This window comes from Octopus bimaculoides, chromosome 2, assembly GCF_046866305.1.
Source record: "Octopus bimaculoides isolate indiv1 chromosome 2, ASM4686630v1, whole genome shotgun sequence".
In the NCBI taxonomy this organism is placed as follows: Eukaryota; Metazoa; Mollusca; class Cephalopoda; order Octopoda; family Octopodidae; genus Octopus; species Octopus bimaculoides.
The window spans coordinates 5,372,418-5,393,167 of record NC_142929.1 but is presented as its reverse complement, the minus strand read 5'-3'; the positions used below and the strand labels follow the sequence as shown (position 1 = coordinate 5,393,167).

The following is a 20,750-nucleotide window of genomic DNA, read 5'->3' as shown; positions in this document are numbered from 1 at the left end:
AGTTCAATTCCCGGACATGACTGCGTGTTGTGTTCTTGAGCAAGACACTTTATTTCACGTTGCTCCAGTTCACTCAGCTGTAGAAATGAATTGCAACATCAATGGTGCCAAGCTGTATCGGCCCCTTTGCCTTTCCCTTGGATAACATCAGTGGTGTGGAGAGAGGGGGCTGGCATTGCATGGGCAACTGCTGGCCTTCCACAAACAACCTTGCCCAGACTTGAGCCTCGGAGGGTAACTTTCTAGGTGCAATCCCATGGTCATTCATTAGCGAAGGGGGTCTCCTCATGTATTTGTGTCTGTGTTTGTCCCCCCACACCATCACTTGGCAACTAATGTTGAGGTATTTACATCTCCCTAACCTAGCAGTTCAGCAAAAGAGAATGGTAGAATAAGTACTAGGCTTACAAAGAACGTCCTGGGGTCGATTTGTTCGACTAAAGGTGGTGCTCTAGCATGGCCACAGTCAAAATGACTGAAACAAAATGTGAAATCGTAATTAAAATGTCATTATTTCCCCTGTGTTCTTCTCCCCTTTGTTTTCTTTGTAGATATATCAAAAATAAAATTTGTCAGGTGCTAGAAACCATCTTAGTATCGGTGATTACGGCAACATTAAGTTTCCTGATCATTTATTATAATCAGAACTGTTTACCAATGAAAGAAGCTCCAGCACAGTATAATATGCAAGTAAGTTGATTCTTCTGTTAATTAATGTAGCCTGGCTTTGGTTTCTGAACCCGTGGTAGGCTTCCAGCTGTTCATAGACATTTTGTTGCACTAAACTCGAGCTGACTTGGTTGAGACATGTTCAGAAGTGTAAGAGGTTGCTCCACAGCATAACTGAGTTCCCTGGAGATCAGAAGCTCCTCTTTGTACTCTTGGAGTACAAGGAGTGGATTTCAGATTTGACAAGACACCAACAAATCATTGTTCATCTATACAATGTCTCAGCCGTCCACAACAATGAACTGCATCTCTGTCTTCTGTTATTCTCTTGCTCTGGTACCCCTTCATTACTCTCCCATCTGTCACCTTTTCTTCTCTCACCCCTTTCTTCTGTCTCCTTTTTACTCTGGTTGTCTTTCCACCCGGCTGTGTTAAGAAGAAAGGAATGAACTTTTGAGACAATGTGGGGATAAGACAACCTCTTTGGTGGCTGGGAATGAACGCATAACATGATGCTGAAGCTTTTGACTTGCCTGAATTAAGACAACCCCTCTGGTGCTGGTGCTGGTATCACAGTAAAAGGTTTGATGGGAGGAAACGGTTGATTAAATTGACCTCAGTGCTTCGTTAGGACTCTTTTTATTGATTATCTTTTACTTGTTTCATTCATCAGATGGTGGCCATGCTGGGGCACCACCTTGTAGAACTTTTGGTTGAATGAATTGCCCCCAGTACTTTTTTTTAAGCCTGGTACTTATTCTATTGGTGAATTTTGCCAAACTGCTAAGTGACAGGGACATAAACACACGAACACAGGTTGTCAAATATGGTGGGGTTCAAACACACACACACACACACACACACACACACATATGAAGGGTTTCTTTCAGTTTCTGTTTACCAAAACTACTCAAAAGGCTTTTTGGTTGGTCCAAGACCAGTAGAAGTCACTTGCCTTAGGTTCCAAGTAGTGATATGGTAAAGTTAACATTAGCAGCATTTGGACAGAGAACATAAGATCGGTAAATAATTACCACAAAGAATTTTGTTTGTCACTCTGTTGATCTTGTCTTTCACTATCCTTAATACTTATTTCTTTATTGCCCACAGGGGCTAAACACAGAGGGGACAGACAAAAGGATTAAGTTGATTTACATTGACCCCAGTGCATAACTGGTACTTATTTAATCGACCCTGAAAGGGTTAAAGGCAAAGTTGACTTCAGTGGAATTTGAACTCAGAACGTAAAGACAGATGAAATACCACTAAGCATTTTGCCCGGCATGCTAACATTTCTGCCAGCTCACCACCTTTAGGATAACAAATATTCTTTTCTATTCTAGGCACAGGGCCCAAAATTTTGGTGGAGGGGGGCCAGTTGATTAGATCAACCTCAGTACACAACTGGTACTTAATTTATCGACCCCGAAAGGATGAAAGGCAAAGTCAACCTCGGCGGAATTTGAACTCAGAACGTAAAGACAGACAAAATACCTCTGAGCATTTCGCCCCGGTGTGCTAACAATTCTGCCAGCTCACCACCTATCATTAATATTGATTTCAAATTTTGGCATGAGACCTTCAGTGTTTGGGGAGGGGCCAGTTGATTGCATTAGCCCCAGTGCTCAACTCATACTTATTTGACCTTGAAATCGATGAAGTGCCACCAAACATTTTGCCCAGAATGCTAGCAATCCTGCCAGCCTGCCGTCTTCACCACCCTTAATATTGGTTTCAAGTTTTGGCAAAACACCAGCAATTTTGGGGAAGGGGGTAAGTCTATTAGATCGACCCCAAGATTCAACTGGGATTTATTTCATTGACCCCGAAAGGATGAAAGACAGTTGACCTTGGTAGCATTTGAACCCAGAATGTAAAGTCGGAGAAAATGCTGCTGAGCATGTTGCCCAGCATGGGCAAAAGAAGCTTGCTGCCTTCACTACCCTTAATGTTAAAACTGACCCCAAAGTGGCGAGCTAGCAGAATCTTTACCACCCTGGAAAAAGAGAAAAAAACCAAATGCTTAGTGGCATTTCCTTTGGCTGCGCATTCTGAGTTTAAATGGTGCTAAGGTTGACTTTGCCTTTCATCCTTTCGGGGTCAATAAATTAAGAACCAGTGAAATACTGGGGTCAATATAATCGACTTTACCCCTCCCCTGAAATTGCTGGCCTTGTGCCAGAATTTGAAACCAATATTAAAATGGATCCCAGTTGAAACTTTCAACCATGGCTTTTCTGTTGTTCAATCAACTGAACTTCTTATTCTTTGAATTATCATGTAAGTGGCTGAGAATTCCACAGAATTTTTTTTACCATTAACTTAATTCTCAGTCAGGCAGTGTGTGACGATGCTCAACTATTGAATTACTACTACAATTCATCTGGGCTTCCATACAGTTTCTGTTCATTCAGTTTCCTTTATAAGGCTTTGGTCAGCTTGATGCAATTGGAAAAGACTCTCAAAAGTGGTTGACAATAGGAAGAGCGTCCAGCTAAAGAATCTATGCTAAAAATTTAATAAACAAGGTCTAACATAATCTCTGACTTGTTGAGGAGGCGGAGGTAATTTCAGGGAGTTAATGTACTATCATGACCCTTCAACCTTATACCAGTATTGGAAGGGGAGTAGAAAATATGATGTTTGTCTGGTCTTGCTATAGAACTCTTCTCATTTCTCTGTGTGTGTGAGAAAAATTTGTATATATGTATTAATTTGTATGAGTCCGCATATATATTTGTGTATGTATTTGCATGTATATATATATATATATATATGTATTTTTTTTTTCTTGTAGTTTTATTGTGCAGATGGTGAATACAGTTCCACAGCTACCATTATACTTCAGACACCAGAAGAAATGGTGAAGAGTTTATTTCATGAAGAGACTAGTAAGTACTTAATGGGATTGTTAAAGTGTGACTGAGGACAACATTCTTGTGTGTTTAAAGTGTCTGCTCCCATGGGCAATTATATTTATCATCTGTATGAAAGTGTTTTTAAAGTGTTCGTCTCTATCAGTCTCGTACTAGTGGATTTGCTGTTTAAGTCCCAGGTTATTTCTAATCACACACGTCACACTAGCCAGTAAAACCCCATGCTTTTAAAGGTGTCTGTGTGTATGAATAAATGTATGTATAACATATTTATGTATATATATATGTGAATAAATGTATGTATAACGTATTTATGTATATATATATATGAATAAATGTATGTATAAAGTATCTATGTGTATATATATATATATATATATATATACATACACATATACACATAAATACATTGTATTACGCATACATGTATTTATGCGTATGTATATAGATGTATGTGTGTGCATGTATATTTGCTCCAGCTCTTTATGTGCTCTATTCAAATTGTGCTCTGGTCGACTTTGTCTTTCATTCTTCCAGGGTCAACAAAATAAAGGGCTTAGGTAGATTTAATGGACCAGTCCCTCCCTACCAATTTTGGGGAAATTATTATTCCAACCTTGTGGTCTCCTGTTCCATCTTCTTCAGTGGTACCTTGGCTAAGTGTCTTCTACTAAAGCCTTAGGCTGACCAAAGTCTTGTGGGTGGATTTGGTAGATGGAGACTGAAAGAAGCCTGTAATCTGTGTGTGTGTGTGTGTGTGTTATCCGAAATGTATAGTATTAGATATCCATCACGGCTGGTCTTACCAATTGGTTTCGCATAAAGAATACAATGGAGTGTTAGGTAAGAAACTGATTATATAACTTTATGCTCATCAGAGTTAGCCACTGTATTCTTCATGCAAAATCAATTGGTAAGACCAGCTGTGATGGATATTTAATTCTATACATTTTGAATGATGTGACCCATTCTACTGACAGATATACAAGTGCATCAGAGAGGAATCTGATTGCTGAAGGATTAACTGAAACCATGTTCTTTGTTTTTCATTGCAGCATCTTTCAAAAGGGAAACTTTACTCTTTATATGTCTATGTTACTTCATAATGTCATTGTGGACGTATGGTCTTCTTATCCCAAGTGGTCTGTTCATTCCCTGTTTCCTAATTGGTGGAGCTTGGGGAAGGCTTGTTGGCCTTTTCATGCGATATGTTTTCCCAGATATGGTATGTAGTGCAATACAAAATTTCTTAATATTGTGTCTTTATTTATATTAATTAAATTAAATTAAATATTTTGTTTTGTTTGATATTGAAAAAAAAAGTTTTGTTTTAGCTAATAAGAGAGAAAATATTAATTTCACTCAGAAATATTTATTTCAGATTTTGGCACAAGGCCAGCAATTTTGGGAGAGGGGATAAGTTAATTACATTGATCCCTTCAGTGTTCAACTGGTATTCATTTACCCGACTGAAACCACCTCTGACTCTGTAATACAAATATCTTGTTTTCATTAGTTTTGAATCAAAATTTTCCACCAAACCTTAGTCACAATTTATGTTCCTAATACTAGTTTAATGATAACTAAGTTATTTTACTAAATTCTTTATTATATTTAAAATTAATTGAAAGAAACAGAGAGTATCTAACAAGAAATGGCATTTAGTGAATAGTTAGGTATGCTAAAAACAGAAACATTTAAGAATAAATGTTATCATTATCAGCAACAGCATTATTTTAATGTCCACTTTCCATTCTGGCCTGGGTTGGATGCTTTCACATGGAGCCTGCAAGGCCAAGAGCCACTCAAGGTTCCACTATTTGTTTTGGGATTGTTTCTACAGCTGGATGTCCTTCCCAATGCCAACCACTTTACAGAGTGTACTGGGTGCTTTTTATGTGACACCAGCATCAACAGGGTCACCAAATATCTTCAAAGACAAAAACCCTTCAAATGGTGAGTAGTATTGGTGGGGGGAGCTTTATGCCATTTGAAAGGTTTAAGGTATAGAGGGGACAGATAGATGTTCTGCTGTAGGGTAGATACATGGATACACCAGTTAGAAAATGTAAAAAAATGGGAAAATAACTGATTCTGAATTACTATTGATATTATTTTTATGTCTGATTTGTAAGTGAAATATTTCAAATTAACTATAGGTGCTGGAGTGGTTGTGTGGTAAGTAGCTTGCTTACCAACCACATGGTTCCCAGTTCAGTCCCACTGCGTGGCACCTTGGGCAAGTTTCTTCTGCTGTAGCCTCGGGCCGACCAAAGCCTTGTGAGTGGATTTAGTAGACAGAAACTGAAAGAAGCCTATCGTGTGTGTGTGTGTGTGTGTATGTATATATATATATATATATATATAATGTATATTTTAGGTTCGTTGAAATATGTTTGTCACATATTTCAACTGCTAAAAGGCAAATACACTGCAGTTACTGTGGAGAGAAAAATATCTCTTATGGTAATATAGTTTTATTAAGTTCATTCAGAGTTGCCTCTCTTAGGTACATCTCACTGACAAGTCAAAAAACTCAATGTCTGAGATTTTTAATAGATGGTGACACTGGACGAACTGGGTGTTTTCACACCTTTTTACTATAAGAGCCAGTCAGTGGGTACTGGCATCGGCCACATTTGGATGGTGCTTTTTACATTCCACCAGCTCAGGAACCGGTCAGGCAGGCCTGGCATCGATCACGTTCGGATGGTGCTTTTTACATGCCACTGGCACAGGGGCCAGTCAGTGGGTACTGGAATTGGCTACATTCGGATGGTGCTTTTTTATGTGCCACCGGCATGGGAGGTACTGGCCACAGCTACGATATTGATTTTACTTGACTCAACAGGTCTTCTCTAGCATATCATATCGCCCAATGCATCAGGGCCAGACATATGTGGCTGCGATCTCACTTTAGTTGTCGGGTCTTCTCAATCACAGCATATTTCATTGACTTGATATCAATAATAAGATATAACCCCTGCCCCCATGACCAACAAGACAGATCCCTGTCAGCAAGACAGGTCCCTGTCAGCAAGACAGATCCCTGTCAGCTTAGCTAGTTGTTGCTCCACAGACTTCATATTATCAATTTAACACTGCTTACTCAAAAACTTCTATTATTGACTTTTCTCTTTAAATTTCAGAAACTTGCAGATCCAGGAAAATATGCTTTGATTGGTGCTGCAGCTATGCTTGGTAAGAATCGGTCCTTTCCATTCTGCTTCATGTTATTGTTAAAGATTCTGTACTCTGTTTGTATTAATATGTTGTAATTAGAAAATGGTAATCAATCCATTTGTGAGTTAAAATTAAGACTAAGCACAGCAAGTGTTCTATTTACGAAATTCTCTCCAAGAAAACCTACATGAGAAAATGGATGTGGAATAGAAAGTCTGGAGATGTACAGCAGGTATATTAGAGTATCTTTTTATTCTTTTCTACTTTTACTGGTTTCAGTCATTCGACTGCAGCCATGCAGAAAAGAATAAAGAGATACTCTAATATAAAGTGATAGTACTGCTGTTATCGGTTGATTGGATGGCAACTAGTTGATTGAGGCTGTCCATGGTTTACAGCCAACCAGTTAGGCCTTGTGGGATCCCCATAGCCTAGACATTTCACTCTGCTCAGCTCAACAGATCTGACACTAGAACTACAATGAGTGGCTGAGTTTAATACTGTAAACAAAGCAGATTTAAAATGTGTTTAGCAACTAAATTTTTTATAACCAAAAAAAATAATGTTACATGGTTATTTATTTTATAATAAAACATCTTGTAAATTATAAAATGTAAAAAGCACACAGTACACTCTGTGAAATGGTTGGTATTAGGAATGGCATCCAGCCATCAACACCATGCCAAAATAGACGACTGGAGTCTGGAGTAGCCTTCTAGTTTGCCAGTGTTTGTCAAACTGTCCAACCCATGCAAACATGGATATTAAATGGTGATGATGGTCTTTTATATGCAAGCATGGAAAATGCAAAATAAAGTGGTGATAAAAAAAATTATTGAAAATGAATCTTCTTTCTTTTGTATTAAAAACAGGTGGTGTTGTTCGTATGACTATAAGTCTGACTGTCATCATAATTGAAGCCACGGCCAACATCTCTTACGGTCTCCCTATTATGTTGACTATCATCATGGCAAAATGGGTGGGAGACTGTTTTAATGAGGTAAGGGCTTTTCTTTCCCCCATTCCTATTCGATAAAACTTGGCAAATAGTGTAAATCAGAGGCTCTAATTTTTGCAGTTTGTTTTTTGACATTTGTTTTGTTGATTTTTTTCTTTTATATATATTAATCAATCACACATACCCAATGTATGTGTTTAGCTTGTTCACCCGTAGACTGCGGCATAGCACAGTGGGGATGACTCCCTCAAAGCTGTGGGTGTTAAAACACCCGAATGTCATAGACAGGTGAGACAACTCATCCCTAATCCCATTCAGGAGCGATGGATATTGATATTTCGCCATTTTTGCAGCTTATTAACATGACATACCTGAATCACATGCAAGTCAGGTGCAAACTGAATTGCTAGTTCATGACTGTATACAAATAGTGAAAGAACCTATTTGCTAGTATGCCACAGACTTATCAATTGGCAGCAGCACTAGTGTTGTAAACATTATCAATCACACATAAAAGGTGACATGTAAAAGCACCTTTTGAGCGTTGGGCCTCACAGAGGTAAGGATAAGACCATTTAGCATTATGCTGGGCTTCGAGCGTTGGGCCTCACAGAAGCAGTGACTGAGTCCATTTGGCATTATGCTGTGCTTGGGAAGAAGACCCATTGAGCCAAGTAAAACTGCAGTCATAACAGATACCGGTGTCATGCAAATGGCACCTGTGCGGGTGGCACGTAAAAGCACCTATTACACTCTCGGAGTGATTGGCGTTAGGAAGTGCATCTAGCTGTAGAAACCATGCTAAACCAGACTGCAGCCTTCCAGCTTGCCGGCTCTGGTCAGACCATCCAACGCATGCCAGCATGGACAACAGATGTTAAATGATGATGATGACACACCTGATGTATTCATAATTTGAATCTAATCGTACATATGCATCACTGTGGCATACTAGCAAATGGTTCTTATACTATTTGTCATAGACTGGTGATTCACATCCTCCCTGATTTGTTTTATGTGATGTGATGTTCAGAAGCCACAAAAATTGAAATATCAATATCCATCTCTCCTGAATGGGATTTGGGGCAAGTTGTTCTCACCTGTCTGTGACTTTCAGGCAGACATTTTATGCAACTGCTGTAAACTGCATTTGCATAAAGTACCACCAGTCACTTAAATTGGAAGGAAGATTTGGAAGAGAGGGACGCAGGAAGACAGAGGATGATGTATTGAAGGCCAGTCTTAAAACACTGAACCTTTACAAAGGAGATGACAAAGGACTGAGATATCTGGCACATTGCTGAATTGAAGAAGACCGACCCACCACAACAGAACTGATATCCCGAGACCACCTTGTAGTGCTTGTCCATGAGAGACTCTACTCCATCAACGTACTCCCCACCACCACATTTCATCCACTAGCACCCAAAAAGTCACGGGAAAAACACTGATGATGGTGCCGTGTGAAACACACTGGTGATGGTGCCATATAAAAAGCGCTGGGGATGGTGCATGTAAAAAGCACATGAAAAACACCCGTGTTGGTGCCACATAAAAAAAACACCCACTACACTCTTGGAGTGGTAGGCATCAGGAAGGGCATCCAGCTGTAGAAACCATGCCAAAACAGACGATGGAACCTGGTGCAGTCCCTGGCCTTACCAGCTTCTGTCAAACCATCCAACCCATGCCAGCATGGAAAACAGACGTTAAATGATGAACACAATTCATAGAGTAGATGCTTGGACAACACCATCACCCTCCAACACTTCACACAAAATGCAAACAACACAAAAAAAAAAAACACTGACACAATTCAAATTGTAAACACTTTACACATCAAACTGATGAAGTATATAAATGCTATTCTTTACCATTGTCAAAAGACCGTGGTGCAGATACCTGAGGAACATGGCAGGGTACTGGGTGGTGAAGTAGAAATTCTTATAAATTGTTGAAAACATGATGGAAAACCATAAAAGTGATGTTACTCTTGTTTCTGGAAAATGTTATTTAATTTAATTTTCTGCTGGAATAATATTCTAAATTTATTTGGAATGCTATTGTTTATTTAATTTTTTTTTTTCACCTATATTTATTTCTTTCATTTTGTTTCTCTTCTTCTTTTTCCTGCACAGGGTATCTATGATATTCACATACATCTTGGAGGAGTTCCATTGCTTGGATGGCAGCCATCTGATCTTGCATCTTCATTGAATGCCAAGTAAGTTAAATATAATGGCAGGCTTGCTCTTTCCCTTAATTCTCTCTCTCTCTCTCTCTCTCATATGCTGCATTAAGTAGTAGTGTGTCCTTAAACTTTATAATCAATATTTATGAATATTATAAACAAAAGTGTTTGAGGAGGGAGAAGTGAGTCAGAACAGTTTTAGACTTATTGCTTCCTAACTTTATTTCGTTTTGTTTCGTTCTGAGTTCAAATCCCATTAAAGACTTTGCTTTTCATTCAACTGACACCTTACTTAGGCAATCAACTCATCAAACTTGGTCGATGCAAATTATATTACTCCTGTAAAACCTACCAGTGCCACATAAGAAGCACCCAGTTCCCTCTGTGAAGTGGTTGGCATTAGGAAGGGAATCAAGCCATAGCAACCAAGCCAAAACAGATGACTGGAGCCTGGTGCAGCTCTCTGGCTTATCAGTTCCCGTTGAACCATCTAACCCAGGGGTTCCCGACTGGGGTTTACATGGACCCTCAGGGTGTCCACGAGTAAAAAATTGTAATTTGTGGGTCCAGATATAAATTTTGTTTACTTGTATTTATTGAAATGTTCAGGATTTGTATTTGGAATATAACGAAATTGTTTCATTGTTAGTTTTTATTAACCTACAAACAAATAGTTTGTTTCAAAAATTTACATGTGCATATATGGGGTCTACAGATAAGATAGCTCCTAGGGGGTCCACAAGCAAAATAAGGTTGGGACCCCCTCATACCAAAATGGAAGACAGACATTAAATGGTTATGGTCCTGATGGTGTATGTTATTTGTTCTGAGTTGGCATTTTTATATTTATCTCCCATTTACATAACACCAAAAGTATCTCACCTGAAAAGCTGTCTAACCAGGACTCCGTACTTGCAAGGAAGTATCTTTGAGGCTTTTATTTTGTTTTCTTTTACAGTGAAGTGATGAGTCATCCTGTTACAGTGCTGCAACGAGTCGAGCAAGTCGGTCGAGTGATGGATGTTCTCCTCCATGAGAGCCACAATGGTTTCCCTGTTGTGGACGACTATGACCCCTATGCTCCTATGGTGAGTAATCCGTCTTTTGTGTCCTCCCAAAGGTGACAGTCTTTAAATATTTCTTCCTAATCTGGTTATAGTCCAATAGTTAGTGTATCTGACAGAATTAAAGATACTAACTACATTTTCAATTTACCAAAATATCGCAGCCCTGCATGCATTCTTATACGCAAGTGAGATGTGGGCTGCTATGAAGAGGATAGAACATTGATTGGCTCTGATGCAAAGGGTCAGTGAAAGATCCATGCTAAAAATATCCCCACGAGCACATTCAGAATAAGGTAATTCAAGAACAGAACAGAGTGGAGTGGATGATGTGATTGCAGAGTCCTGAAAGCACAAGTTCTTCTGGGCCGGACATGTTGCAAGGATCCACAGACTTCAGGTGGACCTGTGTAGTTACTGAGTGATATCCAGGAGAACAGAAAAACACCACTCAAAAGGCCTCCATGATGATAGGAAGATGATTTAAATTGGGTCAAGATGGAAAGAATGGTGCAATCAAGAGAGAATTGGAAGTGCATTGTAATCAGTGGTGTATAACAGCATCTGGTGGTCTGGTTGATTTGTGATACTGTGATTACATTTCTAAACAGACTTAATTAAAAATATACTAACACTAGCTAAATGCTTAAGGTCCTTACCAATTGAACAGAAGATTTTTATCAAAACTAATCATAAAAGTGTTGTGAATCTAGAAAAGGGAGCTGTAACCATGCCGACGTGGAAAACGGACATTAAATGATGATAGTGATAATCTGTGTGGTTCTTAATCTAATTGCTTAACAAATTGGCTTTATTATTTGTGTTGTTACACTTGTTATTGTATAAGCATTAAATATATTGGTTTAAATAGAGACTTGCTCTCTCTCTTCAAAGTCTGCTGACCAATCAATTGTTTAATCAGCATATTAACAAACAATTGATTAATTAGTTGGTCAAATATTTAACCAACTGACTAACAATAAAGAAGTGGTATTGAACTAGTGCATATGTTACTATTATTGGAATTATGACCCTCCCAAGGCACAACATAACTATCGTCCACTTGTTAAAAACACTAGAGATGTTTTGTTTTTTTTTATGACGGCCATATTATTTTATTCCCTTTCAGTCTGTTTGTCTAATTGTTCGTTGTGGTTTTTGTAATTTTGTCTGATGTGTATGCCATATTTCCAATGTTGTAGCATATGAGGAACCCAGACGAATCAAATACCTTTGGCACTTACCAAGGAATGATCCTGCGCACACAATTATTGGTTCTTTTAAAAATGAAGGTAAAATTCCAATCACTGCTATTTCTATGCTTGTCTTATCTCTGCCCTCCACCCTTAATGTCAACCCCCTTGACCCCTATCATTGACCATCTTTTATCTGTAGCTATCAATTCCAACTGTTTAAAAGAAACATCCACCAGATTGCTCCCACAGGGTCATCATCACTGACCACTTCTTCCTTACCAAATAGTTAAATATTTTTTTAAAAAAACTAAGAAATTTTACAATTAGTTTGCTCCGAAATTGCATTTTTCCAGTTATTTGTGTTGCAGCTGGATTTTCATTGATTAAATCCAAGGCCTCTGCCAGGGGTGTAGCCAGCCCACTCATGCGTACATTTCCTACATTGGACACTAAATTCTGCTTGCGAAGACCTGTTGAGGCAAGTGAAATCGAACTAAATTCAACGACTGGCACCCGTGCCAACGTCGTCTCCTTCATTGGACACGGAACTCAGCTTGCGAAGACTTATTGGGGCAAGCGAAATAGGGATGGCACCTGTACCCAGCATCGCGTTTCTGGCACTTGTGCCCGTGACATGTGTAAGGATTTTCGAGATCGTTGCCAGTGCCCCTGGACTGGCTCTTGTGCGGGTGGCACATAAAATACACCATTTTGAGCGTGGCCGTTGCCAGCACCGCCTGACTGGCCTTCATAGGATTTTCGAGCGAGATGGTTGCCAGTGCCCCTGGACTGGCTCTTGTGCGGGTGGCACATAAAATACACCATTTTGAGTGTGGCTGTTGCTAGTATCGCCTGACTGGCCTTCATAGGAATTTCGAGCGAGATCGTTGCCAGTGCCCCTGGACTGACTCCTGTGCGGGTGGCACATAAAATACACCATTTTGAGCGTGGCCGTTGCCAGTACCGCCTGACTGGCCTTCGTGCGGGTGACACGTAAAAGCACCCACTACACTCTCTGAGTGGTTGGCGTTAGGAAGGGCATCCAGCTGTAGAAACTCTGCCAAATCAGATTGGAGGCTGGTGTTGCCATCCGGTTTCACCAGTCCTCAGTCAAATCGTCCAACCCATGCTAGCATGGAAAGCGGACGTTTAACGATGATGATGATGATTTACTTCCCAATCACATGGTTTTGGGTTCAGTTCCACTACACGGTACCTTGGACAAATGTCTTCTAGTATAGTCTTGGTCTGGCCAAAGCCTTATGAGTGGATTTGATCAATGGAAACTGTAAGAAGCCCACCATGTGTGGGCATGAATGTATGTGTTTGTTCCCCACCACCGCTTGACAACTGGTGTTAGTGTGTTTATGTCCCTGTAACTTAGCAGTTCAGCAAAAGAGATCGAAAGAACGAGTACCCGGCTTAACAAAATGTCTTGGGGTCGATTCATTTGACTAAAATCCTTCCAGGTGGTGCCCCAGCATGGCCGCAGTCTAATGACTGAAAAAAATAAAAGAAAATGAAAGCTAGAAGATTTTACCTTTCTCCCCTCTGATGAGAGATCCTCACTGGTGTGGATCAGAAGTTCATTTACCGTACAAATGGTTTCTGGTTCAATCTCCTGTGTGGCATCTTGGGCAAGTCCCTTCTATTGTAGCTTCAAGCAAACAAATTCTTTGTCAGTGCAATTGGTAAACAAAAGCTGTGCAGGTGCTCACTCTTCATGCATGTGTGTGGTGCCAGTCCCCCACCCCATCCCCGGTAGTACGTAAAAAGCGCCATCCGAATGTGGCTGATACCAGTGCTGCCTGACTGGCTCCCATGTCAGTGGCACATAAAAAGCACCCACTACACTTTTGGAGTGTAGTGGGTGCTTGAATACTTCAACACTCATCTATCAGTTGGGATATTTTAAATTGATGCGGCACTGGCATCGTAGTCATGGCTGATGCCAGTGCTGCCAGACTGGCTCCCATACCAGTGGCACCTAAAAAGCACCATTTGAGTGTGGTTGATATTAGTGCTGCCTGACTGGTCCCCATACTGGTGGTACATAAGAAGCGCCTGCTACACTCTCGGAGTGGGTGGTGTTAGGAAGGGGATCCAGCTGTAGAAACCTTGCCAGATCAGATTGGAGCCTGGTGAAGCCGCCTGACTTGCCAGTCCTCAGTCAAACCGTCCAACCCATGCCAGCATCGAAAACAGACGTTAAACGATGATGATGATATTTGTAAGTGTCCACCTATCTGTTTGATTCTATTGGAAAAACAATGCTCTTTGTCTCTGCCATGTAACTTAGCCGATCATCAATCAAGATTGATAAGATCCATTCTAGACTGCATCATAATTTACTTTGATGTGATTGATTAAAGCCTCCCAGGGCTACTGTCCATTGATAGAAACAAGTAAAAGAATGTCTCTCCATCCTTGCCTATCTAGAAGAGTTTGAAATATCTATAGACTGCATTATTTACATTTGACAGATATTTGTCCTCATCTTGTTTGTTGTTAACACGTTTCGGCTGATATATCCTCCAGTCTTCATCAGGTGTCTTGGGGAAATTTCGAACCTGGGTTCTCATTCTTAAGGTATTTTTCGATGTTATTATTATTATGCCCACGGGCATATAGCATAGTGGTTAAGAGCGCGGACTACTAACCCCAAGATTCCGAGTTCGATTCCAGGCAGTGACCTGAATAATAATAATAATAATAATAACATCGAAAAATACCTTAGGAATGAGAACCCAGATTCGAAATTCCCCCAAGACACCTGATGAAGGCTGGAGGGTATATCAGCCGAAACATTGTGTTAACAACAAAGATGAGGACAAATATCCGTCAAATCTAAATAATGTAAATAATTCCTCATCTCTTAAAGATAGAACTGTAATATATAAACTGGTTTGCATCCTCAATCTGAATTCTATAAAAACAATATAGATTTCACTCATAGCCATACTCTGTCCTTTTTCTGTTTTTCACTTGCTAGGCTTTCAATGAGAGAGAGGACCTCTTCCACACAATCAGGAATCTTCATAATAAAGACTTTAGAGAAGAATATCCTCGCTTCCAGCCAATTCATGTAAGTTTTTATTCTTTTATTCAGCTTTATTTCCCAGGAATCGGTGTTGATTTTAGTTTATTCTAGTTCTCAAAGTGCTATACAGTAATCCCTCGACTATCACAGGTGTCACGTTCCCAAACCCCCTGCGATAGGTGAAAATCCACAAAGTAGAAACGCTACTGTACTGTATATTTTTATAATTTGTATATATTTCTTTTATTATAAATGCACAACACCACCACGGAGGGATTGATGTAAGCTTGACTAATAAACCGCAATAGGTGAACCGTGAAATGGCAAGGGATTCCTGTATTTGGTTAGAGTATCTAATTGTTTTCATAGTCAGTTGTTAGTCTTACCTGTTCTCGTTTCATATTGGTTTATTAATTGAAGAAGCTTGTTAATCTGGCAAACTGGGGTGTGCAGAGTAACGTACCTTGGCTAGTGCTGTGACGCAAGTGTAAGGTGACAAGGTTCAAACACATGACCATAGGGTCATTCATGTTTGTACTTTACCAATTCATTCTCCCTATGTGCAAGACGTACAACTTTGGGTGGACAGCGAGTATCGATGAAAGCTGAGTTCAGTTTAAAAACTGAATGTTCCTTGAAAAGGAGTTTACCAATCCTTCTAAACCCTTCCTATGTCTAACAGAAATAGTAATTTTTAATTTGAAAAAATAATTAATTAGGTGTAACTTATTTTATTTCTTTAATTTTACCAACTTCTGAACCAGTCTGTGTCTTACAGTCTCATATTTTCTTTAATATTGGTTTTGGGCTCAGAAAAAGGCCAGTCTTTGTATGTAACAAATCAAAATTTAAGACAGTTTGGCACCAGAAAGACCTTATTGCTGTCATACTTTCACTGATTTCTGTGGAGCCAATATCAAAGAATTTCAGAACTAATGTTTCATAGTATTTTGCATAGTTGCACATCATTAATAATGAGCATTATTATTTATGGGATATTTAATGAACTAATTAATAATTATCCTACAGTAAGGCAACAAGCTGGCAGAATCATTACCGTGCTGGACAAAATGCTTGGCGGCATTTCATCCGTGTTTCCATTCTGAGTTCAAATGCCACTGAAGATGACTTTGCCTTTCATCCTTTCAGGGTCAATAAAATAAGTACCAGTCATGCACTGGGGTTGATGTAATCGGCTTAGTCCTTACTCTGAAATTTCAGGCCTTGTATCAGAATTTGAAACCCACACTTCTGCTGCAGTAGATTGGTAGAATCAGTAGAGCATTGGAGAAAATGCCTTGTGGTATTATGAAGGAGGCTGGCTTATAAGTTATTCAGCTGATGATCGTGAGATCCTGAATTCAGTTCCCAGTGGCACGTTTGTCTTTCAGCAAGACACTTTATTCCACGTTGCTCCAATCCACTCAGCTGGCAAAAATGAGTTGTACCTGTAATTCAGAAGGGCCCAACTTTGTCACATTCTGTGTCATACTGAATCTCCCTGAGAACTACATTAACCCTTTCGTTACTATATTTCTAAGTAAAACAAACCCCTAATGAGTTTCAGTTAAATTCTAAAACCATCAGGAATTTAGACTGGTTTCATTAACCCTTTTGTTATTGTATTTTCTGTTGAGATGTTCTATGTTTCTTTCAATTACTTTAAATATAACAAAGAACTTAGTAAAATAACTTAGTTATCATTCAGCTAGTGTTAGGAACATAAATTGTGACTAAGGTTTGGTGGAAGATTTTAATTCAAAACTTATAGACATTTGTACTCAGAGCCAGAGCTGGTTGGTAACAAAAGGGTTAAGTAACTGTAACTATTTTATTTAATTGAAGAAAAGGTTCTTAATCAATTCTATTGCATAACGTTTGTCTCAAAGTGACTCTAATTACAGGTAAATACATGTAAACCACAAGCTTTCTTTTTTCTCGGTTTGTTTACTTTCTGCAGTGATCAAACAAGCTTATATTTGCTTGATTTCTCCATATCTTCCATTGTAAAGTCCTCAAATCCAGAATCACTGCTTGATAGCATGAAACTGGTATCCATTTTAAAAGATGAAAAAAATTGCCAAAGAAAAAATGTGGAAAAAAATTGCCCAAAATTCGCACAGCTCAGATATTACATCAAACAACATCAGATACTGTAACTTGACTATTTACTAAGTGAAATCAAGTGTTTTCACAAATGTACTAACGAGATTTGTGCTGAAATTTATATTTAAATATCAATGGGTTCACTTGGCCGGCTTCGGCTGAGTTGGTCATTTGAGTCCAAAAATGTTTCAGCTGACTGCGGACAGGTTGGTAATGAATGGGTTAATGGTATGTACGTCTGTGGAGAGCCTAGCTTATTTAATTTCATGAGCTGGCTGTTCTGTTGATTGGTTCAACTGGAACACTCATTGTCGTAACCAACAAAGAGCCAAGCCCTATAGATACTCTTTACTCTTTTACTTGTTTCAGTCATTTGACTGCGGCCATGCTGGAGCACCGCCTTTATAGTCGAGCAAATTGACCCGAGCTTATTCTTTGCAAGCCTAGTACTTATTCTATCGGTCTCTATTGCCGAACCGCTAAGTTACAGGGACGTAAACACACCAGCATCGGTTGTCAAGCGATGCTGGGGGAGACAAACAAATACACACACACGCACATATATATATATATACATATACGACGGGCTTCTTCCAGTTTCCGTCTACCAAATCCACTCACAAGGCTTTGGTCAGCCCGAAGCTATAGTAGAAGACACTTGCCCAAGGTGCCACGCAGCGGGACTGAACCCCGGGACCATGTGGTTGGTAAGCAAGCTACTTACCACACAGCCACTCCTGCGCCTTTTCTACTTTTTTTTTTTTTCTTGCATTTTTCTTTTTTAAAGTTGAATCAGTATCCAAGAAGGGCATCTCAGTGGAGATGTATGAAAACAAGAATATTAAAATATGAGGAATGATTATTTAATTAGCCATTTTATTCTCATTACCAGAAAATCAATATTTCTTCAAATGAACGGAAAATGCACATTGATCTCACCAGCTTTATGAATCCTGGTGCATATACAGTATCAAACGTAAGTTATTATTATTATTACTATCATCCAAATTTTGCCAAAGTCAACTTTGCCTTTCACCCTTTCAGGGCCAATAAATTAAGTAGCAGTGAAACACTGGGGTCGATGTAATCAACTAGCCCCCTCCCCACAAATTTCAGGCCTTGTGTCCTTAGCAGAAAGGATTATTATTATTATTTGGGTTGTGAGCTGAAAGAACCATTAGCATGCCAGTCAGAATGGTTGATTGCCTTTCATGCATCTTTATGTTCTGGGTTCAAATCCTGCCTGCCTTTTATCTTTTTGGGGTTGATAAAATAAGTAGCAGTCAATCACTGGGATCATTGTAACTGACTTGCCCACTGCCCCAAATTTTCTGGCCTTGTGCCAAATTTGAAACCATTATTAATATTAATAAGGCAGCAAGCTCGCAGAATCGTTAGTATGCCGGATGAAATGCTTAGTGGTATTTTGTCTGCCACTACATTCTGATCTGCTGAGGTCGACTTTGCCTTTCAGGATCGAATAAATAAGTACCAGTTATGCACTGGGGTTGATGTAATCAACTTACCACCTCCCTGCAAATTTCAGGATTATTATTATTTAGCAGAATCATTAGAATCTTTTCTACTCTAGGCACAAGGCCTGAAAGTTTTGGCGAGGGGGCCAGTCGATTCGATCGACCCCAGTACACAACTGGTACTTAATTTATCAACCTCAAAAGGATGAAAGGCAAAGTCGACCTTGGTGGAATTTGAACTCAGAACGTAAAGACAGATGAAATACCGCTAAGCATTTCACCTGGCATGTCGACCATTCTGCTAGCTTTTGCCACCAGAATCATTAGAATGTTGGACCAAATGCCATGCTGTATTTGCTCCAACACTTTACATTCTGGCTTCAAACCCTCAAGGGTTGATAACATAAAGCACCAGTCACATACTAGGGTCAATGGCTTTGACTAATCCTGCTTCCCTTAAAATTATTGCTCTCATGCCTCAATCAAAAACCATTACAGATTTTGTTTTCTTTTAATGTAGAAAAAATCAATTTGTTATTAGCACTTTTAATTACAGTGACTGAATATGACGAAGTTACCAGTGATGTCTGTTTGCTAATTAATTTTGTATATTTATCTTAGTTCCAATTTCCAAAATATGTTTCCTCCCCTTATGTTGTCTTCTTGGGTTGCATTTCTCATCTCTAAACGTTGTGATTACAAGGTACAGGCATGGCAATGTGGTTAAGAAGATTGCTTTCCAACTACCAGGTCTTGGGTTCAGTTCCATCGTGTGACACATTGGGCAAGGATCTTCTATGGTCCTGTACTTTTTGTGAGTGAATTTGATAGATGGAAACTGTGGAAGTCCATCACGTGTGTGTGTGTGTCTGCATTTGTCCCCCATCACTGCTTGACAACCGGTGCTGGTTTGTTTATGTCTCCCACAACTTAGCAAAAGTACAGGAGTCAGTTTGTTCAACTAAACACTTTAAGCCAATGCTCCAGCATGGTCACACTCCAATGAATGAAACAAAAAGATAATTATCATAACAATTGGCATCATACATAAATGAATGTATATTTATCTTTCATTGATATGCCTCACGTTTGCTTTTTATCAAATGAACTTTTACCAGTCGTCAGCTCATAAATATATCATCATCATCATCACCATTTAACTCCTATTTTCCATGGATTGGATGGTTTGACAGCAGTTTCCTTTTCTGCATATTGAGCAGAACCATTTCTTTAATGGTTGCAAGGTTCTGTCTTTAGGTGACTTCAAAACAGATAAATCCTGGATCCCACTCTAAATTTGTATTTATTTACTGTGCCATACCCGTGCTGGTGCCACATAAAGAGAAGCTGGTTGTGAAGTGGGTGGCATTAGGAAGGGCATCCAGTCATAGAAACCTTACCAAAACAGATAGTTGGAGCCTAGTGCAGCTCTTCTGGTTTGATAGATCCTATCAAATCGTCCAACCCATGCCAGCATGGAAAACATTAAATGATGGTAATGATGATTTTTGGATCTTTCTGATTTGGCGGACACCACTGGCATCAGCCACTTTGCCTCCATGAGGCCCAACACTAGAAAGGTGCTTCTTACATACCACTGGCACAGGGCCAGTTACGTAACACCAGCAACAGCCACAGCTATGATTTCACTAGGCTTGACGGGTCTTCTCAAGCACAGCATATTACCAAAGGTCTTGGTCACTAGTCATTGCCTCTGTGAGGCCCAAAGTTCAAAGACGATGCTTCATCGCCTCATCCCATGTCTTCCTCCACCACAGGTTCCCTCTACAAATAAATTATTTAGTAAGTATTGATTTTAACTTTTAGCACAAGGCCAGCAATTTTGGAAGAGAAGGTAAGTTGATTACATTCACTCCAGTATTTAACCGGTACTTATTTTAATCGACCTTGAAAGGATAAAAAGCAGAGTTGACCTTAGCAGAATTTGAACCCAGAATGTAAAGACATTTGCCTGGCATGCTAACAACTCTG

General features: G+C 39.4%; 1 protein-coding gene across 4 annotated transcripts in view; it reads left to right on the top strand.

Annotated features, from left to right (window-relative positions):
- LOC106868896 (H(+)/Cl(-) exchange transporter 7) overlaps positions 1 to 20,750 on the top strand; it is a 111,130-nt gene that overhangs the window by 72,944 nt on the left and 17,436 nt on the right. For all 4 annotated transcript variants that reach the window (XM_089340517.1, XM_052975410.2, XM_014914358.3 and 1 more), the window contains 10 exons: positions 552 to 690; positions 3,467 to 3,560; positions 4,601 to 4,770; positions 6,695 to 6,746; positions 7,601 to 7,728; positions 9,825 to 9,910; positions 10,836 to 10,965; positions 12,144 to 12,233; positions 15,130 to 15,222; positions 18,176 to 18,259. In XM_089340517.1, coding sequence (XP_089196643.1) covers positions 552 to 690; positions 3,467 to 3,560; positions 4,601 to 4,770; positions 6,695 to 6,746; positions 7,601 to 7,728; positions 9,825 to 9,910; positions 10,836 to 10,965; positions 12,144 to 12,233; positions 15,130 to 15,222; positions 18,176 to 18,259 — 1,066 coding nt within the window. The remainder of the gene's footprint in view (positions 1 to 551; positions 691 to 3,466; positions 3,561 to 4,600; positions 4,771 to 6,694; positions 6,747 to 7,600; positions 7,729 to 9,824; positions 9,911 to 10,835; positions 10,966 to 12,143; positions 12,234 to 15,129; positions 15,223 to 18,175; positions 18,260 to 20,750) is intronic.